Source organism: Lithobates pipiens, unplaced genomic scaffold, assembly GCF_037356315.1.
Source record: "Lithobates pipiens isolate NorthernLeopardFrog02 unplaced genomic scaffold, aLitPip1_a1.2 Scaffold_8, whole genome shotgun sequence".
NCBI classification, from domain to species: Eukaryota; Metazoa; Chordata; class Amphibia; order Anura; family Ranidae; genus Lithobates; species Lithobates pipiens.
The window spans coordinates 310,211,632-310,238,039 of NW_027507903.1; the positions used below are offsets into that span (position 1 = coordinate 310,211,632).

General features: G+C 43.3%; 1 protein-coding gene across 6 annotated transcripts in view; it reads left to right on the top strand.

The window, feature by feature from the left end:
- SH3TC2 (SH3 domain and tetratricopeptide repeats 2) overlaps positions 1-26,408 on the top strand; it is a 204,014-nt gene that overhangs the window by 48,906 nt on the left and 128,700 nt on the right. Inside the window, exon 1 of one of the 6 annotated variants that reach the window (XM_077472740.1) lies at positions 4,915-4,981. The exons of the other annotated variants lie outside the window; for them this stretch is intronic. Within the exon in view, the coding sequence (XP_077328866.1) occupies positions 4,930-4,981 (52 nt within the window). The 5' untranslated portion in view covers positions 4,915-4,929. Of the gene's footprint in view, positions 1-4,914; positions 4,982-26,408 lie in introns of those variants that run through there. 6 annotated transcript variants of the gene reach the window in all.

A 26,408-nucleotide genomic window follows, 5' to 3' on the forward strand; every position in this document is an offset into this window, starting at 1 on the left:
GTCCCATTACAAACGGGCCAGTGCGCGTCTACATCTAGCCCAAAGGTCCCTCTCCACTAACGATTCCCTTGACAATAGAGCTGAATGGCAGGCGGCCAAGAAAAGTTTCGACACTTGGGCGGATACACTCGAACAAACTAAAAGATCCCAACTCGACGCAACGTTCCACAAGTTTGGTAACAAGGCGGGCAAGCTCCTAGTGAGGCTGTGCAAGGGCCCATTCCACCCAACGCACATCACTTCCCTTAAAGACGCGAAGGGTGTTGTACAATCTACCCCACAAGCAATTAACAAAGCGATGCTAAACTACTATACGGCACTCTACGCCCCAGACCCCATAGATAATACTGCTGCTCGTTCCTTCCTAGATAGCGTGCTCCTATCTAAAGTTACCCCTGAACAACTAGAAGCTCTTAATGCCCCCATCTCCCTTAATGAAGTCTCCTCCACGATCCGCAAACTAACCCCGTCCAAAGCACCAGGCCCCGACGGGTTCACCAGTGAATTCTACAAAACCCTCTCCTCCATCACGGAACCCACTCTCCTTAAGGTGTACAATGGCATCTGGTCAGGTGGTTCATATCTCCCTTCTGGAAACCAGGCCGTTATAAAACTCCTTTCCAAGAAAGGGAAAGACCCCCTTGACCCAGGCTCATATAGGCCGATTTCCCTCCTCAATCTGGATGTCAAAATCCTGTCCAAAATCATAGCCACAAGACTAGCTGCCATTGTACCCTCCCTTATCCATCCTGCCCAATCTGGCTTTGTGAAAGGCAGGACTGCCACCTTGAATATACGTAAGGTTATGCTCGCTCTGGAACATGCTAAAATAATCCGGATGGGGATTTTGCCATTATAACTTTAGACGCGGAGAAGGCCTTCGACAATGTCAGCTTTGATTGGCTCTTTATGACTTTATCCGAAATGGGCTTCTCGGGGCACTTCTGCCATCTCATCAAAGCCATGTACTCTTCCCCAGCAGCTAAATTAGTCGTGGCTGGAGTTCTCTCAGATGAATTCCGCTTGCATAAAGGCACTCGCCGGGGCTGCCCACTTTCCCCGCTCCTCTTTAATATCGCCCTAGAACCCCTATCCAGATATCTGACCCAAACAGCCCCTCTCCACGGTATCCGCATTGGCCACCATGACCTGCGCACCTCCCTTTTTGCTGATGATGTGCTCATCTTCTCGTCGGACCCCGCTTCCGACATGCCCGTTATTAAAGAGGTCTTTGACGTCTTCAGATCATGCTCAGGGCTTCGTATAAATTATGGTAAAAGCGAAATTCTCCCGATAGGGTCTTCTCGCAAACCCCCCTGGACACAACACTCTATCTTTTCAACCGCCAACTCATATATCACCTACCTAGGTATTAAAATTGGAAAGTTGCCTTCCTCCCTTTACCACCTCAACTACCCCCCTCTGATCACGAAAATCTTTCAAGAAATGGTGAACTGGATGGATCTGCCTCTCTCGCTTCTGGAAAGATGCCACCTGCTAAAAATGGTTAGCTTTGCCAGGCTACTGTACCCGATTCAAACCATTCCTCTGCTCCTTCTTCACAAGGACATTAAGATTCTGGAATCGGCTTTTTCTTCCTTTATATGGAAGGGCAAACGCCCACGTATAGCCTTAAAAAAGTTGCATATTCCCAGACACGAGGGGGGTATCAGCCTGTCTAATGTAAGACTGTATAATCTGTCATGTTACGAACTGGTTTGGACTGGATCTCTCAATCCTCCAGATACTCCAACTACTCCTTGGAAGCCGCCATGGTCTCCCCACTCTCATTGACAGCTCTCCTCCACTGCAGGTGGAAGTCAGTACCATCTCTGCTTCAACATAACCTCCTACTCAGGGACACTGCCATAGCTTGGAGGGAAACCAGGAAATGCCTCAAGCTCCCCCCTTTTGTCTCCAGACACCTTCCGATACAGGGGAACCCCACTTTTTCCCCTGGCCTACTCCACAAGCCATTCCACATCTGGAAAGAGAAGGGCATCACCAGTTTTGCTGCACTCTGCGATCTGGACTCTGGCCGCCCTCTGCCCTTTTCACTCCTAGCGGAAAGGTTCTCCCTTCCGCCAGCTCACGCTTTCCACTACAGGCAATGTGTCAGTTACTTAAAGGATATCTGCAGCGATGAACGTAAACGTTTCCCCCTAACCTTTTTGGATCGACTGCTCAAGGACGATACTTATAAAATTTCAGACATCTACAAACCATTACTCCAGCAGATTTCGCCTCCACTGACATCCTCATCAGTCGCCAACTGGGAGAAGGACTTCCCTGACCCGGATATAGTAGAAAAAATCTTGCAAGGACTTAACAAAGTTTACCGCCTAACCCCTAACGAGCTCTGGAGAGAAACGCAACTAAAAATTGCCCACAGGGCATACCTTCCCTTCCTTCCATCCAACTCCGATCAGGACAACACCAAGTGTCCCCACTGTCTCCAGAACAGGCCCTCGCTGGCACACCGTTTCTGGTCCTGTTCCTTCATTTCATCCTTCTGGGACCGGATCCACTCCTACATCTTCAAAATAACCCTGCTGAAACTGCCAAAGGACCCCCTTCTTCTCATCTTTGGATACTGGGACCCTCTCCTGCTTCCATGGTCTTCCATCAGCAGCCGCGTGCCCTTAAGCGGCACGCCGTACAAACCCTCCCATGTGGACTGGTCTCTGCTGTGTCTACTACTTGCCAGGAAATCCATTCTAAAGAGCTGGACTTCATCTCTTCCTCCCTCCGTCGCTCAGACGCAGAAAGAACTCCTTTCACTCCTATACAAAGATCGCTATAACGCAAACTTCCGGGACGAAAAAGCGAAGTCTCGTTTCTATGCGCGGTGGCTTCCCTTCATATCTGCCACTCTCCCTCTGGTGGACATCATTAACTTGGACCACTTCACCTTCTCCTACTACAGCACTCGACAACCAAACTCGGGATCAGATTCCCCCCCAATCTAATATCTAAGTTACGCCCAGCAACCTACTGACCTCCGGGACTACCCTTTGGAACCCCTTACCTCAGGGACTTTACATGAAAACCTCGTATCCCCCCTCCCCCCCTTTTTCACCCCTTTTATTTTCCTTTTTGTAAGTGTCCCCCTCTTCCCCTCCCCTCCCTTTTTTTATTTCTTTTCTACATTCAGTTAATACTCCTGATCCTATGATCTGTTACTTTTCTTAATCTTGGGAAATGCCATTATCCTGTTATATATATATTACTTTTGCAACTATCTCTTACTCAGGATCCATCCAGTCACTGTCAGATTGCTGCTTTGTTCTACTAGTTTCACTGCCTTCCTCTCAGTTTAAGTATTTCAGTTAATGGTCTTAGTTCAATATGATAAAGCTACAATCTGCTTTCATTCTTATGCGCCTCATCTGCGATGATGGTTCCACAATATCGTACTTGTCATTGTTGCATCTGTACTGTTGTCTTTATTTATTTCTCAATAAATACTCTTTAAAAAAAAAAAAAAAAAAAGAATCCCCAGGAGGAAGTCAGCACAGCACAGGGATGGTGGGAGCCCCTCATCTAACGAAAATTCGTATTTCGGATAGGAAATTCTTCAGCGGAATTTCGTATTTCGGATAAAAACCAAACTTCCATCAGCATCGAATGTCATATTGAGGTATATGTTTGCCTTTAAACTCATCGTACGAACGTTCGTACAAGTTAACGAACCTAACGACAATTCATATTTCGTACGAATTGAAATAGAATTTTGGACACGAAATACGAAGTACAGATTAATTTTAATACAAACTGTAACGGAACAGAACGAAACGAATTTATTGACGGCACCCATGTCTAATCTGTATATGCACTAAAGCATGCTTGTTATACTCACTGTGGAATCTAAGGGGTTAATCATCTGCATTGTCTAAAAAGGCTATTCAATCCTGTTTTCTCTGATCCTCCCCTTCTTCCACTATAGCCTAACCATCTCCTGATAGTACAGAGCTTTTGCAGTCACATACTTAGTTTGCTGTATATTGCTAGAGAGTTTTTTTTTTCTTGGGAGGATGCATGTGTTCGGCACAGGGCCCACCAGCACTGTCCAGACAGAGAGTCAGGGGTCCTGCAGCCTCATAGGACAATTGGAGGAAAATAAAAACTCCTCCTACAAGTTTTAACCAGAGACTGATAGAAGTTACAAGACTGCTATATACTGCTGATGAGAAAAGGTATTTAGTAATTTTTATTTACTAAAATAACTGCATTTCCATGTTCTGTTTGCTGTGTGAGACCAGATATAGTGAATGCAGGGTCCTGGGTTTAGTAACACTTTAAGTGGCTTTCAGTGCTGTTCACCTTTCTCCTTGTCTGAGTGCTGCTGTACAGAAGACTAATACTAAAACAAATGCAGATATTTGCACTAGCAGCATTTACAATGTAAATGCAATTCATTGCTTGTTACATAACCACAATAATTGTTGTTTAGTTTTAAGTATTTTTGCAGAAGTAGAATGGCAGTTACAGTGTATAGAGACAGAAAATGTGTGTCCTCTCTCTCTCTCCAAGTATATCTGATATCATCTCTTTTTCTTTTTCTCCCTCTCCAATTATCTCTGATAACATGTGGCAATGATACATTCAAAGACTTAAAAATGTATGGTGGGAGTATAGGAAACAAGCCAAAAGTAATTAGGGAATGCCAAGAATCTAGAAGCAGGCACAGGCAGTGGGGGCAATGCATCAAATGCATCATGTTGCCAGGGAACTCATATTCATATAACAGAGTCATTTTCCCTCATTTATCAAGCCCTCTGCCATTCCATCTCCTCCTCCTGCCCACAGATGTGCAGAGCTGTCAAAAGATGCATTGTGTAAGGACTAAGGCTGTGTCATAGCAGAGGCATGGCACTGTTCTGTACCCAGGGTGTTCTCTGTGCCTCGATGTGACAGAACCTCAATCCAATGGGCTGCTGTTTGGGGATCCCCTGGGTGAGAAAGCTCTTCAGATGCCCAGGTCAGTCCAAAAAAAAGGAAAAAAGCTAACCGCTAATCAGCTAACTAACACCCATTTCAATAAAATCAGTGCTGTTTTTACTGTAATTTTCTTTTTAAGGATTATGCATTATTTATTATTTGAGATCATTAAATCTACAATTTTCATGTAAAGGTTTCCATGCTTTGATAGTATTTAACCACTAAAGTTCCCACATTGTACGCCCCCTATGGACCAGAGTCATTTTTGCTATGCTATGGGCATGTTCATTTGGCAATAACTCATTACATAACAAAGTAATACATAGATACATTTTTAGGTGGCTTTTTAAAAGGCTTTCTTTTTCTGATATATTTCTTGCAAAAAATATTGTTTAATTAATCTAAAAACATGTCAAAACCCCCCCAAAAAAAACACACACTTTTTTTCTAGTTTGATCAGTAATAGTATACATTTTAGTCTATAATTTGCTCTGTCTAAAAGGACACAAAAATGATTGCTCAGGCACAAAGCAATATATATATATATATTTTAAAGTTTGCACTTTTTTTTAACACAACACAAAAAAAAACCTAATAATCCCTGGTTCACATTGGTATGATTTGACATGTAATTTGACATGTCAAATTGCATGTCAAATCGGCGGCAATTGCTGGCAATGGCACCGTCCTAATCGGTGCGGCGCTGCATTTGCAGCGCCGCACCGATTTCAAAAACTCATTTCTATACTACTTTTTACGAAGTCGGGCTGCGATTTACATTGACATCTGTGCAGTAGCCTGCACAGATGTCTCTGATATCACGGCCAAAATCAGGACTGACATGCAGGAGTGAAATCGTGCGAGTTCAGCTGAACTCGCACAGCTTCATTCCTGCAGCTCAGTGTGAACCTGACATAAACCAGATAGATATAAAAAAACAAAAAACAAACACGGCACTACCTGCCTGGAGTTTGCATTTTCTCCTTGTGCCTGCATCAGTTTTCTCCGGGTACTTTAGATTGTAAGCTGCCAATAACTGATGTGAATGTACAATATATATGTAAAGTGCTGTGTAAATGGTCAGTACTATATAAATAGTCATTATAGATAAAAATGTATTAATAAAATAAAAAAGAAACATTTAAATACTAATGGTTAGGAAAAAAAATAGAAATGAACCAAAAAAATATTTCCGGTTTAAGGGAAGAAGTAGGAAATTAGGGTTGACTAGGGTAAACTAAGGGACAATTTACATCAGGTGCGGTGGGACTGCATTGGGCAGCTATTCCAGCGCAGTCCCAATGTTAAAAGAGAAGTATGGGAAAACATTTTTTTTTTAATCATACTTATCTAGGTGGATGCAGCATCCGTGCAATGCTGCATCTGTCCCCTGCTGGCTCTAAGACATCACTGATCACTCAGTTTTCACAGCTCTTAGAGCCCCTGCTGTCAGTCACCAGCTCTCTGCTCTCTGCTCTGCCCCCCATGTGCTCGCTGGAGTGCTGGGCTGTGGAGGGGGCATGAGCGTCTGGCTCAGGCTCTCAGCAGCTTGCCGGGTTCCGATCCAGGCATGTGGGCGGATCGGACCATATGTTTGCGATCTTTCCAGAGCCTGTACCAGCTTTGTGCCATCAGCTGACAGCAAGCTTCAGCTCATGTGTACAAGACTCAAGGTGTTACTAAACCCACAACAGTAAAATTATTCTGTATATGCAGTAAAGCATGCTTGTTATACTCATTGTGGAACCTAATGGTTTAATCCGCTGCATTGTGTAAAAAGGATGTTTGCTCCTGTCTTTTCTGACCCTCCCCTTCTTCCACTGACTCCTCATAGTTTCCTAAAAACACTATAGAGTCATGCTCAGTTTGGTGTGGATTGATAGGTTTTTTTTTCTTGGGAGAGTGTGCATGTGATTAGCACAGGGCCATGTAGCACCGTCCGGACAGAGGGACAAGGGTCTTGCAGTCTAATAGGACATTCAGAAATATCCTCCTACAAGCTATAACCAGTGCTTGACTGGACACTGATAGAAGTCACAAGATCGCTATATACAGTACAGCTGATGAAAAAAATTATTTAGCAGTTTATATTTACTAAAATAATTGCATTTCCATGTTCTGTGTACTGTGGGAGACCAGATATTGTGAATGCAGGGTAGTGGGTTTAGTAACACTTTAAAGTGTTTGCAAACCCTCCCCTACAACATTGTCCCATGTAAATCAGCATAAAAAATCCTAATGAACACTGCTTGTAGATATCTCCTTACTTGCTTAGTATTGTTGTAATCCTTTTTGTTCTTTAGAATGACGTCCATATCTCCCCTGATTTACGGCACACTCTCTATGTGCTTATCTGTCTGTTATCAGGACTTCCTAAGGCACAACACTGATATCCCAGGAGACTTCATAATCACTCAGAGTTTTCTCCTACACACCATGTGACCATGTGACCTCACATGCAGTGTAAAGCAGGGCATGGGACAGAAATAACTGCAAACACTAGATAATCAGCACAAGTAAATACTATGAAATAAAACAAGTCAGCTATGAGCGGGGAAGCAGGGTTGCCATAGAAACACTGGATTGAGAAGGAGGCCTGGTTAACAGTACAAGAAGTGCTCAATGTAAGGGCGGAAATACACTCCACTGTGGACTCAGAAAACAATACTTATGATGGCGCTTCCTAACCCCTGGAAACAAGTTTTTTTTAAAGTTTCCTTAAACAGTAAGTAATATGCAATTTGAGCTGGATTACAGTGGCTACAGTTTGATAATTACTTATTATAATGGTCTAAATGAAAAGAAGCATCAGAGTGGGAGAGTTTACTTCCTCTTTAAGATGAGATAAAATGCCTTGTCTCCTATGTGCCGTTGTGTGCCTCGGTGGTGGGTGCTAAAAGAAAATAGGACCTGGTGTAATTTGACCCTAACAGTTAAAGAGGAAGTAAACCCTAGTGCGTTTTCCTTCCTTTCTTTCTTCTTCCCTGCAGAGTAAAGGCACAGTGTGACACTTACCTGCAAACGAATCCCGCGACATCCCCATTTACTTTGGCTCTGTGACTGGCTGGACCCACATGACATCACTCCTGTGCATGCGTGCGGGAGCCACCAGTCACGGCACACTCGCCTGAAATAACGGTATGGGCGGTCAGAGCGCATATGCCGATGATATCATCGGCACAATAAACAGTAAATATCTCCTAAATGGCACATGTTTAGGAGATATTTACAGCACCTATAGGTAAGCCTTATTCTAGGCTTATCTATAAGTACAACTGTCACAGGGAAGTTTACAACCTCTTTAACGACTTGCCGACCAGCCGCCGCACTACTGTAGCAGGTTGGCTCCCCTGCGTGAACCAATGTACCCGTATGGCTGCGGGTGCACGCCTCGGAGTCCAGCGGACTCGATGTCTGCCTGTCGCCCACGGTCGCTGTACACAGAGGCAGAATGGGGATCTGCTTTTGTAATCAAGGAGTATCCCCATTCTGACAGTGATCAGGAACAGCGAACTCTATCATGTCCCAGGCAGCCCATCACGCTGAGGGAACACATTTAACCCCTTCATTGCCCCCTAGTGTTAAATCCTTCCCTGTCAGTGTCATTTATACATTGATCAGTGCATTTTTATAGCACTGATCAATGTAATAATGTTACTGGTCCCCACAAAAGTGTAATTTGTCTGCCACATTGTCGCAGTCCTGCTAAAAATCACAGATTGACGCCGTTACCAGCAAAAACTATTCAAAAAAAAAAAAGTTCCTAAATCTATCCTATAGTTTGTAGATGTGATAACTTTTGCGCAAACCAATCAATATACGCCTATTGAGATTTTTTTTTTTTACCAAAAATATGTAGAAGAATACATATTGGTCTAAACTGCTGAATAACTTAGTTTTTTATATATATATATATATATTTTTTTGGATATGTATTATAGCAGAAAGTAAAAAGAAAAATGTTTTTCTTTTTAAAATTATAACTATTCTTTTGTTTATAACGCAAAAAATAAAAAATGCAGAAGTGATCAAATACCACCAAAAGAAAACTGTATTTGTGGGAAAAAAGGACATACATTTTGTTTGGGTACAGTGAGTGTTGCCACATCATCCCTTTAATCCAGGACACATATGAATTACACAGGTTCTGAGGCTGATTTAATGCAGGTAAGGCACCAAGTAAGTTTAATTACCACCTTAATCAACCACATAACCCATGTAATTAATGTGTGTGCTGGATTAAAGGGATCATGTGGCAACCCTAATTAGCTGGCCATACACCTATAGATTATCTGCGGATTTTCTATGGTTAGATGGAAAAAGTGCAACAGATTTCTCCATGTATGCTAAATTGTGTGGATGGAGGAATCTCCCACTGGGCCAAGCTTCAGTATCTTGCTAGTCGGCCCCACTGGCTCTCAACCTAAACAATGCCTGCACCCGATCAGAATATTCAGGTGTTGTGAGAGCCAGCGGGGCCAACTAGCAAGATATGGAAGCTTGGGTCAGTGGGAGATTCTTCCATCCACACAGTTCAGCGTAGATGGATGAATCTGTTCCACTTTTTCCATCTGACCATAGAAAATCTGCAGATAATCTATAGGTGTATGGCCAGTCTTAGTTGACCACGCAATTGTCAGTTAAAGTGACACATTGTTGTATCGCAAAAAAAGGCTTGGTTATTAAAGGGGTTGTAAACCCTTGAGTTTTTTCACCTCAATGCATTCTATTCTATGCGCCCACATGGGTGCTCCGAGGGAGAGCATTTCTCTGATGGGGCACTCGAGAAGAGGAGGTGCCAGGAGCGCTGCTGAGGGACCCCAGAAGTGGAGGATTGGGGCAACTATATGCAAAACCAACTGCACAGAGGAGGTAAGCATATGACATGTTTGTTTTGTTTTTTGGTTTGTTTTTCTAAACTGAACCTTTAGTTATGTTTTTAGGGGGCAAATCCTTCCGGGGCTGAAGTGGGTAATAAGGGGTAGGAAGAAATTTAAGTAACCATGATACTCTGTATCCTTCTATCTTTTGTCTGAAAAGTATTTATATACACTGTAGAATTGAGAGCACGAGGAGTGTAGTCCTAAGGCTGAATGAAAATAAAAATTGTATCCTGACAGATTTTTTAGGCAATTAAAACTGCCTGTTTGAAAGCTTTCATAACAATTTCAACAATTAATGAGCAAAATGCCAGCAATGAACCGAAGTATATAAAAAAACTTTTCAGACTTCAACAACTATTTTAAAATGTACTTTTCCAAGCAGAATATATAGCTAACATCTACCATTTAAGCTGATGTCCAAATTTACTTTCTCTTTAAGGCCTCATGCACACGAGATGCTGTTAAACACGTGTTCAGATGCAGTTGGACACTTTTTTTCAACTACCCCTGAACTCATTCAATGTTATCCTATGTGTCCATGCACACAGTCTCGTTTTTGCCGTTTTTTATGCAGTTGCGTTTAACCTCTTTTTTTCCAAAAGCAAAAAAATGGGTTCAGACGCAAAAATTTCCAAGTTTCGGATGAAAACGCAGCTAAACACGGCTAAACGTGGCACCCGCATTTATCCGCGTTTGTGTTTATAAGCGTTTTTAAAGGAACCCAATTTTTTGGATCTGAAAACTCAGAAATATGACCTGAGAATGACATTTTACGACCCAAATTTGAGGGCCCATATCTTGAGGCCACTTATTGCCAGGAACCCCAAATTCGGTATGCAGACACTGTGGAATTAGCACTACAACATCTCTAAATTTGAGGTTCCTATCACTTAGTGACCCCGAGATAGGGGGCCCCAAAGTTGGGTCACAAAATGTCATGCACTTTTCTGCATCAGAGATACATGGCCTCAAAGTCAACTGTGACCATCTGCGGCAATGTAATTTGGTCATTAGGGTTGGGTGTTATGGTAAGTGGTTATCCGTTAGGGTTAGGGTTATTGTTTAGGATTAAGGGTTGGATTAGGGTTAGGGTTGGTTAGGGTTAGTGTAAGGAATAGGGTTAACTGTTAGGGTTAGGGGTAGGGTTAGTGTTAAGGGTTAGGGTTAGTGATTAGTGTTAGGGTTATTGTTTAGGGTTAGGGTTAGTGGTTAGGGTTAGGATGAATGGTTAGGGTTAGGATTCTGGATATTTTAATAAGGCATTAAAAATATTATACTACCATATACAGCAGCAAAGAATTAAAATATATTAATCAATACATATTTCACGATAAAAATATATAAAAAAAATTGGCCAAATAAATTTAAAACAATTATAAAAAATCGAATTAGCGTAGATTTACTTTTAAATAAAACAATTTGAAACTAGAAAAAATTCATAAAAAAATATATTAAGATTAAAAAAAAAAAAAAAAAAATTTAAATTGTTTTATATTAGAAATAATGAAAACATTTTAAAAATTGCCACAAGATAATTTTAGATATTTTAAAAAATTGGATAACTTGCTATAAATATATAATATTTAAAAATAAAGGACAGAGAAAAAAAATCATCTGTACATCTATAGATAAATATATTTTATAAATATATACACATACCTGATCATTACCAACAGACGTTCCTCTGGTGACACACTGTTTCTCATATTGGTGTCCATCAATGTCAGACCAGGTCGTACTTTTTCTAAGAGCAGATCAAATGTGACAATGGACATCCGGCTAAAATTAAAAAAACTTGTCGGGGTAGGTACGCAGCTGCACATACATGTTTGTGAAATATCCAACGGACATTCACTGTCCCATCAAAGGATGGGTCCAATATGGACGAGCTCTGACTCTAGACCTCTCACGAAATTTGCGACAACGTTGTTGTCTCATTAAGAGCAACATCAGGAGCATTTCCTGACATGTATTCAATATGGGATCCATTTCAAAATATATACCACAAAAAGAGAGGCAAATGCAAGTGTACAACTGCTCTCTATGCTGCTGCTGCTCACTCTGATCAAAATAGCAGAAATAGTTAAAAAAACATGCTTTGAGAGCTTGGGGAGGGTCTACATGATGTTATCTTTATAAGCGCTTATAAACGCAAACACGGCTAAACATGGCTAAACACGGCTAAATGCGGCATGCAAACGAGGCAAAACACGCGTTTCTAAACGCGCGTTTCAGGTTTTTTTGAGCAGAGTTTTCACCTGTGTCTCGTGTGCATGAGGCCTAAATGGTCCTTTTGGGCCAAGCTGGCCCAAACAATTTACTTCAGCTGGCTTTGAAAGGCCTTGGCAATCCAAGTAGAGGTTCTCCTCCCCCTTCCCTCCCCGCAGTCTTCTGGGACACATTATTTCAGAAGACTGCGGGACCATTCACAATGCGGGGCTCATGAATGCGCAGTGGGCACCTGGCTGTGAAGCTGCAGCTATAACAGCTGGGTGCCCACAGTTGAGATGCCAGGAACAAAAGACCAATGAGCACATTGGATTATGGGACAGATGAGTGACTGTTTATTAAAAGTCAGCAGCTACAGTTTTTGTAGTTGCTGACTTTTAATAAACACACATTTTACTGGAGCTCCTTTTTAAGGTGAAAGTGAACCTGGAGATCAGGTTGTATGGAGCAATTTGCTTCTACCCTCTGTGCCATTTAAAGATCGATCGTCACAGCATACACTTTTCCGTTATAATAATTGTACTAGTAATGAAAACAATAGTTATTATTGATAATTCAGTATGAGCTTATTTTAAATATCTATTTTAATGTTGTGAATGTTGCCTATCCCTGCTGCTTTTGAGATATGATTTTATGTTCTGCAATAAAGATGTAATAAACGGTTTTTAAATTATATTTGGTGCTAGGAAGGTCCCATACACTCATGATACAATTTGTTGGATAGGTTATTTCTGGAATGTTGACATCCAAGTATCCTCCAATCACATTAGTTATCTTCTCCTATTTTTCAAGAATTTTCTGGATTCCCTGAATGCTTTGCAGCTTCTGACCTGATGTTTACTTTACATTTCTAAGGACTACATGTCCCATGGTACAGTGATTATTTTACTGACTCATGAAACTCCTCCACTCAGACGCTCTGTAGTTAAGATGGCAGGCCCTGTGAATCCTCTGACACAGAAGTGCCTATCCACAGGGCATAGTGAATATGTGTCAGATAATTCAAGGAAGTAAATGGGTAGGGGTCTTCACAAAGTAAGGCTATAAACTTCAAGATCATTGTTGTTAAGAGGAGAGGGGTAAAAAAAAAAAAAAACTGAAGTTTGGAAATGAATATTTGATTTTAATTTGGACTACACTTTATTACAATAATTGATAATATCAATTCACTTTCTTTGCTTTCATGAATGACCTTCTAGAAAGTTGCTCAGCCTTGTCTGAGTCTTTCAGTGGCACTTCCCTACCACCATGATATCCTATAAATCCAGTATTTTGTTAAATGCTTCTAATTTACTGTAGAATGAGAACATTGAAAGCTTCATTATTCATATTTCTAAAAACCTTTGGCATTGTTTAGATATCTTGCATCACATTGTTTGGGAATATACAGGTATAATCACATGTTGCTTTATATTTAGTGGCTACGTGGATCGTTTTCAGCTCTTGTTGCCTTTATAATGTTTTCATGTCAGTTTTTTTAAACCTTGATCTAAAGAGTTAATCACTTTAAAGCCTCCCAGTTTTACTATTGAGTTTTTAAGTGACTGGTAAGTGCTATTTCTTGGAGAGAGAGTTGGAATTTTCTGATGTGGTGACCTTATTGTATCTTCCCTGTTGACATTAGTTAGACAGGATATTGGATATCTGGTCACCCCACTTTAGAGTTGATGAGCTGTTGCATTTTGTCTACTAGATAAATCTGTGAAAGACTAGAGACAAGTGTTATTATGTTAATAAGATTATATGATATCACTCTAAATTTAGAAGTGCTTCTTTCCAGGGTTGTTCTTTGAAGCAATGCCAAGTTTGAAAGTACTGCAAGGAGTAATCAGATTTTAGTGTACTATAGCATGAACAGTGAAAGATTATTTATAATTGGTTGCTAAGGATTTCTTAAAGTGGATTCAGACCCTCAGGGACAATATATTTGTGGGGTTCAGTCACCTTAACAGGAAATCTCAGCAGCTATGACTTACAGCTTCCGTTATGTGTGAGCACAATATAGCCACGGATGCACAGACCCTTGGGCGCCACTACCAATCAAACAGGGGGGCAGTGCAAAAGAAAAGGAGGTATTGAATTGGTGGGTTTCTGTACCATGACTCAAAGGTTGACAGTACCAGCATTAGTCTGTAGTTCTGATTGGGAGTGTGGTCCAGAGGGTGACAATACCAAAGTCAGCCTATAGTTCTGATTGGGGGTGTGGTTTAGAAGGTGACAATGCCAATGTCAGCCTGTAACTTTGGAACTATGTTTCAGAAGGTGATAATGCCACCCAAAGCCTGTAGTTCTGATTAGGAGCTTGATTCAGAAGGCAACAATGCCAAAGTCAGCCTGTATCTCTTATTGGGAGTTTGATTCAGAAGTTGACAATACATATGTCAGCCTGTTATTCTCACAGAGAACTTGGTTCAAGGGGGTGACAATGCTAATGTCAGCCTGTAGTTCTGACAGGGAGCTTGATTCAGAGGGTGACATTGACAATTTCTGACTGTAGTTCTGATTAGTAGTGTGGTGCAGAAGTGGAGAATGCCAATATCAGCCTTTACTTCTGACTGGAAGCTTGGTTCAGTGGGTGACGATGCCAATGCCTGCCTGTAGTTCTGACCAGAAGCTTTGTTCAGAGGGTGACAACTTCAGCCTGTAGTTCTCTAGGGAGTGGGGTTCAGAAGGTGACAATGCCAATGTCAGCCTGCAGTTCTGATTGGAAGCTTGGTTCAGAGGGTGACAATGCCAACATCAGCTGTAGTTATGATTGGGATTGTTATTCAGAGTGTGGTAATGCCAACATCAGCCTGTAGTTTTGATTGGATGCAAGGTTCAGAGGGTGACAATGTCAATATCAGCCTGTAGTTCTGACTGAGAGCTTGGTTAAGAGAGTGGCAATGCCAATGTGAGCCTGTAGTTCTGATTGGAAGTGTGGTTTGGAAGGTGACAATGCCACCTCCACCCTGTAGTTCTGACTGAGAGCTTGGTTCAGAGTGTGACAATGCCAATGTCAGCCTGTAGTTATGATTGGAAGTGTGGTTCAGAAGCGTACAATGGCATAGTCAGCCCGCACTTCTGATTGGGAGGATGGTTCAGAGGGTAGCAGTGCCAAAGTCAGCCTGTAGTTCTGATAGGGAGCATGGTTCAGTGGGTGGCAATGCCAAATTTAGACTGTAGTTCTGATTGGGAGTGTGATTCAGAAGTTGACAAGGCTAATGTCGGACTGTAGTTCTGACAAAGAGCTTGGTTCAAAGGGTGACAATGCCAAAGTCAACCTGTAATTCTGATTGGAAATGGGGTTTACACACTGACAGGGCCAATGCCAGCCTGTAGGTCTGATTGGGAGTGGGGTTCACAAGCTGACAGTGCCAATGTCAGCCTGTTGGTCTGATTACGAGTGTGGTTCACAAGTTGGCAATGCCAATGTCAGCCTGTAGTTCTGATCGCGATCTTGGTTCAGAGAGTGACAATACCAATGTCAGCTTATAGTTCTGATTAGGAGCTTGGTTCAGAGGGTGACAATGCCACTGTCAGCCTGTAGGTTTGTTTGGGAGTATGGTTCAGAGGGTGACATTGCCACTCTCGCAATAAGACACTGTGAGTGAGCATTGTCACCCTATGAAAGGAAGTCTTTGAGAAGGTTATTTCTGATGGGGGTCACAAGGTAAAATTGCAGACAATAAAAAGATTACAAAAAAAAGTGCACATGAGTTTAAGATAAGAAAGGCATGTATATGCATATTAGATTAGATTTTATATTTAAATAGAGTGCAGTATTGCTCTTTGAAAAGAAAAGCTAATGTCCCTTCTCTTACAAGGCAATAACAATTTAAAACATATATTCTACTGTTCAAAGAGCAAATGATGGACAAAAATTCTAACCCTGAAAAAATGAAACTTGCAAGTTGTTTGTTTACTTAGAATTATTCTGATGATGGCAATATATTGAACTTTCATTAAATCTTACAAAAGTGTTTGGTTTATGGTAAGCTTTAGGCAAAACTGTTTTAATACTGACTATACAAGAGCAAGTCACACAGAAAACACGACAAGTAGTGGCATTACATTACAAGGGTTAGTGCAAATTGCTAACGTGGACTGAGGACAAAAAAATGCATTCCATAGGTTTGGAGTATTCACTTGCAAGCAGGTGCCCAAAAATAGTGCCGTAAGAGAGAATTATGTAATTGGGTGTTAGGTCCCATTTTAAAGAAACCCTTCCTGTAACTGATGTAGTGGGTGGAGTTAGTGCTCCATATAAGTGCCAGAATGGGATGAGCTTAGAGAGATGGGGCATGGGAGTCAAACACCCCACTGTCATGTGGAGATAATCTGCTACTCCAAGGGTTCTTCACAGGGCTGAAACCCCGGTTGAGGTAGTTTAACACCCACAAGAACCAGCTGTAGTTGCCTGACTCCTGTTACAATCTGATGTAGACTGTGAGCAGGATGCAAAAGGCCTTTTAGGCAAGGCTAAGTGTTCTCTGACATGAGCACTAGTACACCTGGGAGAGAGAAAGTAGCATCGAGGAGCTTGTCTGGCTGGGCAGAGCTATAGCCTGGGACATACAGTAGAGAGAGAGAGAGATTGTATACTACAGGGAAGCACCTTGTTAATCTTGGTGACAGAAGAGGAATGCTGTGGACCTAATATACAGAAAGATTAGTCCCAACCATGGCTGGGTCTAGCCTGTCTGATGTGGGGTGCAGTAAAAAATGGCAGGGGCAGCAGGGCAGTTTGCAGGATGTCAGCAAGGCAGTGTACATGGTGTCAGCAGGGCAGTGTACAGGATGTCAGCAGGGCAGTGTACATGGTGTCAGCAGGGCAGTGTACATGGTGTCAGCAGGGCAGTGTACATGGTGTCAGCAGGGCAGTGTACAGGATGTCAGCAGGGCAGTGTACAGGATGTCAGTAGGGCAGTGTACATGGTGTCAGCAGGGCAGTGTACAGGATGTCAGCAGGGCAGTGTACATGGTGTCAGCAGGGCAGTGTACATGGTGTCAGCAGGGCAGTGTACAGGATGTCAGCAGGGCAGTGTACGTGGTGTCAGCAGGGCAGTGTACAGGATGTCAGCAGGGCAGTGTACAGGGTGTCACCAGGGCAGTGTACAGGATGTAAGCAGGGCAGTGTACATGGTGTCGGCAGGGCAGTGTACATGATGTCAGCAGGGCAGTGTACAGGATGTCAGCAGGGCAGTGTACATGGTGTCAGCAGGGCAGTGTACATGGTGTCAGCAGGGCAGTGTAAATGATGTCAGCAGGGCAGTGTACATGGTGTCAGCAGGGCAGTGTACAGGATGTCAGCAGGGCAGTGTACAGGGTGTCACCAGGGCAGTGTACAGGATGTCAGCAGGGCAGTGTACATGGTGTCAGCAGGGCAGTGTACAGGATGTGAGCAGGGCAGTGTACAGGATGTCAGCAGGGCAGTGTACATGGTGTCAGCAGGGTAGTGTACAGGATGTCAGCAGGGCAGTGTACAGGATGTCAGCAGGGCAGTGTACATGGTGTCAGCAGGGCAGTGTACAGGATGTAAGCAGGGCAGTGTACATGGTGTCAGCAGGGCAGTGTACAGGATGTCAGCAGGGCAGTGTACATGGTGTCAGCAGGGCAGTGTACAGGATGTCAGCAGGGTAGTGTACAGGATGTCAGCAGGGCAGTGTAGAGGATGTAAGCAGGGCAGTGTAGAGGATGTAAGCAGGGCAGTGTACAGGATGTCAGCAGGGCAGTGTACAGGATGTAAGCAGGGCAGTGTAGAGGATGTAAGCAGGGCAGTGTACATGGTGTCAGCAGGGCAGTGTACATGGTGTCAGCAGGGCAGTGTAGAGGATGTCAGCAGGGCAGTGTACAGGATGTCAGCAGGGCAGTGTACAGGATGTCAGCAGGGCAGTGTACATGGTGTCAGCAGAGCAGTGTACAGGAATTGGTGGGGCAGTGTACAGGGGTCAGTAGGGCAGAGAACAGTAGTCAGCAGGCCAAAAGACAGAGGTGAGCAGGACAGTGTACAGGGGTTAGCAGGGCGTAGGACAGGAGTCAGCAGGGTGCAAAATGGGTCTGCATGACAGGGCACAGGGTCAGCATGTCAGTGTACAGGGGTCAACAGAGCGAGGATAGGGGTCAGCAGGGAGGAGGGGAGGGGTCAGCTACCTGCTAAAACTATACAAAAATCATTATCAGTGGACACAAACACAACACAACTTACAAAGTTTCTGCTGAATCTAAAATATAAAACTGTATTAGTAAATAAAGCTCCGTGTGTGAATGAGGTCTTGGGGCTGATTCACATGGGTGTGAGTGTGAATCAGTTTTTTTTATGTGGCTGGAGCTGTGTGTAGGCAGGCTATGTTGTACTATGGGGATGCAGCAGCTGTACAACACAGCCTCAGGTCCCAATTTGACAGGTTTATGGCCCTAAACACAGACAGAGTGCATATGGGGCCACATCTGCACACCTGTAAAATTAGGCCCTATAGCTATGTTTGTACAGCTGCTGCATCCTCATAGAGTAACAGGCGACTCCAGGCGCACAAACTGCTTATTCACTCCATATGGACCAGATAAGGCATGTGAAATGAACACTTTAACGCTTGTTATTATCTTTTACAATTTCCATTTTTGTTTTTCGGTTCATTTTTTTTGTTTTTTATTGTGAAACAGACCCCTGATGTCTCACTTTTGAGACAGAGGAAGGGACTGAGGACATCAATTCCTCAATCCCTCTCTTTGCAGCCTGAGCTGCACTGGACAGTGAATGAACAAAGGGCGCTCTGTATAGATTCCTGAAAAAGTGCATATTAATTGCAGTGCAAATCTTCCACACGTGACTTGATGAATAGATGGATCACACTAGACAATAAACGTTTCGATCCACATTACAGTGCATTCCACCACCGCTGTGTCACCTCACATGTGCCCCCCCCCCCCCCAATGGGTGTAGGCTCACTTCAGTGAGTATGACCCCTCAACTAAGCTGGGTCAAAAAGCACCTGTGAGCCACTCCAGGGCTTAGTGAGATGAGCCCAGGTCAGCTGGCTCCTGCTCTGCTCCAACAATCTCCCCCTCAGTTGTCAGCATCAAGGTACATAAGGATATAAAAAAAACTCCAATTGTACTTGAATCATTTTAAACTTGAAAATTTAATTTAAAAATGTACAGGGTACTCACATATTGCTGGTGCTTCCAACGCACAAGACTATGACAGGCCTGCAGAGCTGCACAGCCACTATCTCCCAACAGCCCACTTACTCCTCCTAAGACCCCAGGTGCTTTCACCACCCTTGTCCTTCCCTTAGGCCTGGTCTGGGGAAAGAATCAAAGATACAGTACAGAAAATGCAAGACCTTTACAACAGGGTCCGAAGAGTTCCCCCTTCTACTGTAATGGGGAATCCTGCAGGCTCTGATGTAAGGGGGACTCTGTGGGATTTGATTTAAGGGAGGGCTTTGTGGACTGTGATGTAAAGAGGAACTCTGGAGTCTGATATAAGGGGGAACTCTGTGGACTTTGATGTAAAGGGGAACTCTGTGGACTCTGATGTGAGCTAGAACTCTGTGAACTGTGATGTAAAGAGGAACTCTGAAGTCTGATGTAAGGGAAACTCTGTGGACTATGATGTAAAGGGGAGATCTGTGGACACTTGTGTGTGTGTGTGTGTGTGTGTGTGTGTGTGTGGTGGGGGTTCATCATCTGCAGAGTCACCCCTTGCACTGTAAAGGGGAACCCTGCAGACTCTGCTATAAGGGAGCACTCTGTGTTGGGTTATATTAATTTGACCTTCATGTAAATGGAGAAATATATTTTTTGCCTTTTGTTATACCACAAACTAATTGCTAATGCACTAGCTACAGTACATGTGTGTAGCTTAAATATTAATATTTGCACTTTTGTGTCAGTAATAAATGTGGCTCTGTCAGTAAATTTCACTTGTTGTGTCAGTAAAACATTGGTGCCGTCAGCAAATTGTGGGTGTCCTGTCAGTGAATTTCACTTCTGGAGGTTGGCAACAGTGCCAGTAATGCCTTGAGTGGGCCTTTGGCCAGGCGTTAGGCACAATATGCCAAAGGCTTTCATCTACCTGCAGTGGGTCATTGGTCTATCCAGAAAGAAGTGGGGCGTGGGCTATAGCAGTTTGGCACCAACACGCAGCCTTACACACTGCTTTAGGTTGTTTTTCGCATAGTCATGTAATATGTTTAAAAATAACAACAGATATCAAATGCATTATATTAAAAAAATATAGTACCCTATTTATTAACAGTATTACCCTTTATGTGATACATTCTTATTCTTATTTTTATTCTACATCTCATCTGGACATGTTAAAGAATAACTACCGTATATTTTTTTTGAGAAAAAAACATTCCCCTCTGGGCAATAGGGTTGCCACCTTTTGTTCAAGTCAAACCCGAACACTTTAGCGGAGCACGCCAATTTTTTTTTTAATAGTATAAACTATACATATATTTTGCTATTAAATGACATTTCTAATCATATAAAGTTAATAACAAGAGTCCCCCCTTTACATCAGAGCCCACAGAGTACCCTCTGATGTAAGGGAGAACTCTGGGGACTCTAACATAAGGGATGCTCTGGGAACCCTGATGTAAGGGGGAACACTGAGAACTCTGATGTACGGAGAGGACTCTAATGTAAGGGGGAACACTGTGGCCTCTGGTTTAAAGGGGAAATCTGATGTAAGTGGTGCTCTGAGAACCCTGATTTACCTTAGTGTACTCACTCAGAGGCAGGGGAGTGTGGGCAGACCCACAGGGGTAGGGGTGGGGGGAAGAGGTGCTGATCGAGCCCTCTCTCCTCTCCCGTCTGTGTGCTGGCTTTGAGCAGTGTGAAACAGACACTTTCAGCTTAGACAACTGCAGCCAGCAACCCAAGCCATAGTCCAGTCTAAATAATGTGTCCGGGTTTCAGGCAGTCTGAAACCCGGACGCATGATTCCAAAATGATTCCGGGTGAATCCTGGACAGGTGGCAACCCTACTGGGCAATCTATGTACATTGCAGGGACTTTAACACACTCTGTTGCAGATTCCTACATTGTGTTATTCTAAAGCTATAGCTGTTTGTCTGTGTCCATGTGCAAAGTGAAACTGTATGGGAGTGAATTTATAATTATCAATCGGCTGCTGCACTTTGCAAGGGTTCTAATGAGGAAAGTGGGAGGGTCTGCATCCCTTTAGATGTGCTTTCCCCTTTGAAAGTATCTCGCCAAAAACAAAATTTTATTGCAGGGGATGATCAAAATCAGACAAATATCTTAGTGCAGACGTCTGGGAAAATCAGTGAGCCAATCACACAAGCAGGAAATTATGTTTTCTGGGGGGGGGCATTCTGTATACATTCTGTGTACAGAACACCTCCAGGTAGCCATATTGCATTGCAATTTACAGAAAACTACAGTGCTACAGATTGAAAAGGAAAGGTACTTTTCATTAACATTCAAATACATTAAGACTTGTATCACGATTCTATATGTATATATATATATTTTTTTTATTTGCTATTTTTTTCCCCCAAGGTAGAATTGCTAGACTTTTTTAATGAAATAAATGAACCCGGGTTGGTTATGTGACTGTTCTTCAGTGATTGGTCACAATAATTCTAATGTAGCTGTCTCTGCATTAGGCCTCAGCCCCACAGGCACTCCTGCTTTAGCTTGCAATGCAAGAGAATCAGTGAAGTATTTGCAACTTCTAGGCCTCATGCACACTCATTTACGTACTTATGCGTACATCTCGGCGAAGGCCTTTTTTGCCCAATTTGATAGCCATGTCCTTGAATGCAGACAGTATGCATGAACACAGATGCTGGTCCTAATGTGATAGTTACAGTATCTTACAAAAGTGAGTACACCCCTCACATTTTTTGCAAATATTTTATTCTATCTTTTCATGTGACAACACTAAAGAAATTCTACAATGTAAAGTATTGAGTGTACAGCTTGTATAACAGTGTAAATGTGCTGTCCCCTCAAAATAACTCAACACACAGCCATTAATGTCCAAACCACTGGCAAAAAAAAGTGAGTACACCCCTAAGTGTAATTTCTTCAGTGTTGTCACATGAAAAGTTATAATAAAATATTTACAAAAATGTGAGGGGGGTACTCACTTTTGTGAGATACTGTATGGGGGTGCGGATCCCTGAATGTAGACAGTATGTGCAGACACAGATGCTGGTCCCTATGTGATAGCTATGTGGGTGCAGGTCCCCTAATGCAGACAGTGTGCAAGGACACAGATGCTGGTCCCAATGTGATAGTTATGTGGGTACGGGTGCATGTCCCCTAATGCAGACAGCGTGTACAGACACAGACCCTGGTCCCAATTTAACAGCTGTGTGGGTGCATGTTCTCAAAGGCACACTATCTGTGTTCATTGACACAAACCGTACGCGTACGGCTGTCAAATTGGGACTAACAACTTTGTCTGTACGGGACCAGCGTCTATGCATTTAGGGATATGCATCTGCATCCACATGGCTGTTAAATTGGAACCAGTATCTGTGTCCATGCAGCTACTGTCTCTCAATAGACACGAAGGGTATTGTCTGCATGCAAATGCATGGAGCACCTGTGTGGGCAAAGACGGCCCTTCACATAGATGTACACATAAGTACACCCATGTGAATGAGATCTTATGCCTTCCAGTTCAATTTTTCCTGTGTTTAAATGCTCCTACTTTAAAGAAGTTTTAGCCTAGGTTCACATTGATGCGATTTGGCATGTGATTTGACATGTCAAATCGCATGCCAAATTGGCGGCTGTTGCCGGAAATGGCACCGACCGCACCAATTCCCAAAAGTAGTTTCTGTACTACTTTTGGTGACTTCGGGTGCGCGTGCAATAGACATCCGTGCAGGAACCCACACAGATATCTTTGAAATCGCCCCAAACCCCCCGAAGTCAGACTGACATGCAGGTATGAAACTGTGCGAGTTCAGCTGAACTCGCACGATTTCAATCCCGCAGCAGTGTGAACCCAGGCTTAGTCACAATTATGCTCATTTAGACGCTCTTATGCCGCATACACACGGTCGGATTTTCGAAAATGTTGGATGTGAGCTTGTTGTCGGAAAGTCCGACTGTGTGTATGCTCCATTGAACATTTGCTGTTAGACTTTCCACCGACAAATGTTTGCTAGCAGGTTCTCAAATTTTCCGCCAACAGAAGTGTCGGAAAGTCCGATCACGTGTACACAAGTCTGTTGCACAAAAGTCCACGCATGCTCAGAAGCAGAAGCGGCCGGTCTTGTATTTTACATGTAGCGGGTGTCTCACTCTATAACCTCTCAACCCCGCCAAGCTGGCAGCCGCGATGTACACAGGCTGTCAAGCCTGAAAGAGGGAGAGAGCTGCCTGTCACATCTGCATGGGCTTTGTCACCCTTCTCCCTGTTTCACTGACTCACTGAATCTATTATAAAGTGAGCTGACTCAAACAGAGCTGTTCACTTTACAGCCTCCCCTGTGTCCCTATTAGCAGGAAGAAGAAAGCCAATTAAAGGATCAGTTACAGGAGCCAATCAGAGGGACTTTAACAAGCTACAGGAAGCAGCTGCAAAGGACTCTGGAGTATGAAGTTCCAGCACAGAGCAGCCCCATAGCCTTGTATAATAACTGAAACAACCAAGACCAGCATTTCCTGTGGGAGGAAAGTAAAAGACTCCATTTTAATTCCTGAAGAGAGGTCAGTCACCATGAGGCAGTGAAAGAGATCAGACCTGAAGTAGAGATGCTGTCTCTCAGATAATCTCCCCGCGCAATTCAGGCCTCCACGCTAGTCGGGACATCCAGCCTGAGAGAGTGGGATCCCAGGTGCGTTTTGAGACACACCTGCACCAGTGGTAAAGCGTTCCAGTGTGAGGTGACTAGTTGGGTCACCAGGAAAGTCTTCAGTTCCAGTATGTTCATTTGGGCCTTGACAGCAGGATTTGGTAAGAGAGAATTTTGCCCATCTGCAGGGAACAGAGACACTGCACCATAGGAGGAGTATGGACACTGTATACAAACATTGTTGCTGGTAGTCATCTTGCTGACACTAGTGCCACGGGGATAAGGAAAAGGCTATCCAGTTCTGGGACACTGTATACAGACATCATTGTCCTCTCACCTTGCTGAGGAAGATTCTGCCTGTTTCACTTGATAATCTGGGTAAGTTTCATAGTTTCATAGTTAGTAAGGTTGAATAAAGACACCAGTCCATCCAGTTCAACCTGAGTGAGTGTCTACCCCTATCCCTGTACATTCTACACTCATATTGGTCCCTACCCTCAAGGAACCCACAATCTAAGGTCCCCATTCATATACTAGGGCCAATTTTGGACAGAAGCCAATTAACCTACCTGCATGTCTTTGGAGTGTGGGAGGAAACTGGAGCACCCGGAGGAAACCCACGCAGGCACAGGGAGAACATGCAAACTCCAGGCAGGTAGTGTCTTGGTTGTGTTGTTTGGCCCTGCTATACAGGAGTTGAACTGCTTGATGATCCCAAAAATGTGTCAATAGTGTCCAATTTGTCCACCGCAATATCGCAGTCCCGATAAAAATCGCAGATTATCGCCTTTACTAGTAAAAAAATAATAATAAAAATGCCATAAATCTATCCCCTATTTTGTAGACGCTATAACTTTTGTGCAAACCAATCAATATACGCTTATTACATGTAGAAGAAATGTAGAAGAATACATATCGGCCTAAACTGAAAAAAAAATAGCTTTTTGAAAAAAAAACTTTATTTATTTTTTTAGCAATATTTATTATAGCAACAGGTAAAAGATATTGGGGGTTATTTACGAAAGGCAAATCAATTTTCCACTACAAGTGCGTAAAAAATAAAAACCGCAGAGGTGATCAAATACCACCAAAAGAAAGCTTTATTTGTGGGAAAAAAAGCACAACAATTTTGTTTGGGTACATTGTCGCATGACCGCGCAATTGTCAGTTAAAGCGACGCAGTGCCGTATCACAAATAATGGCTTGGTCATTGAGCAGCTGAATCTTCTGGTTAAGTGCACCAACGAGAGTGGATAGCCGAAGGCACCAAATCTTATCTTTGCTTCAAAAGGACTAAAGCTACTAGTGCCACAGGGATCCGCACACACACATGTTCAGGGCTCTGTATATGCATTGGGTGTGTGGGACAGGGTTAAGCCATTACTTAATAAATAAATAAATGAATAAGTGGTTAAAGTTGGGCCTGTGGTGTCAGGGGACAGAAGAGAGAGGCCTGGCACAAAGAGGGTCATTCCTCTGCTCTCCTCCTGCCTGGACCCATAGCCAATCTGAGGAAAGGTAATCAATCCAATTTAAAGTCATATTGTGCTTTATTTAGCATTATAGAGGAAGTAAACCCTGATGAGTTTACTTCCTCTTTGATTCCCTGCAAAGGTAAAGCATAACGGACTACAATGCATCGCATAGTAGTCCATTATGTGTCACTTACCTGACACAGGAGCCAACGAAGTCACCGCAGTCCCCTGCAGTCCGGCGCATCCATCTTCTCAGTGGGTCTCCTGTTCTGCCACTGTCATTCGGCGAAGCCGCGATGACATCACTCCCGCGCATGCGCAAGGGGAGCCGCCTCTCGCGGCATATCGCCGTTGACCGTGTCGCGCTCAGTGCGCCTGCGTGCCGCTGTCTACGGTGCATGCGCCGTAGACAGCGGTGCCTGTCTTTCGGCAAATATCTCCTAAACCGTGTAGGTTTAGGAGATATTTCTTGGACCTACAGGTAAGCCTTAATCTAGGCTTACCTGTAGGTCAAAGTTGGTTGTAAGGGTTTACAACCACTTTAAAGTGTGCCTCTGCTCTTGGGGACATTCTCAGGTTTGGAATCCCCTGAGAGCAGCTTGAATATAGGATTGAGAGCCATATTGTTCTTAAATATCAGTTATTGCTCTCTATGCTGATTACCTGAATATAAATTGTTACTGCCTGTTATCCTTCCACCGAAATATTGCAGTAAAGACAATTTCTGTGTTTTATCATAACGTATGTGTTTCTCATTGGTCATTGCACTTACACTAGAGGGGGCCGAGACTGTTCTTAGGGTTAAAACGGACTGAACAAACTTAAAGGGGTTGTAAAGGTAAACATTTTTTCACCTTAATGCATTCTATTTATTAAGGTCAAAAAACATCCGACAGTGCCGGCCCCCCCAGCCCACCCATATTACTTACCTGACCCCTCGAAAGTCCTGCGCTCACCCCCAACATCCTCTTCGCTGCTCAGCCTGACCGTTGATTGGTTACAGTGGATGGATTGAAAGCAGCGCAGCCATTGGCTCGCACTGCTGTCAATCACATCCAATGACGCAGTGCATCAGGGGGGGGGGGGGGGGGGCGAGTGATACAGTGAGC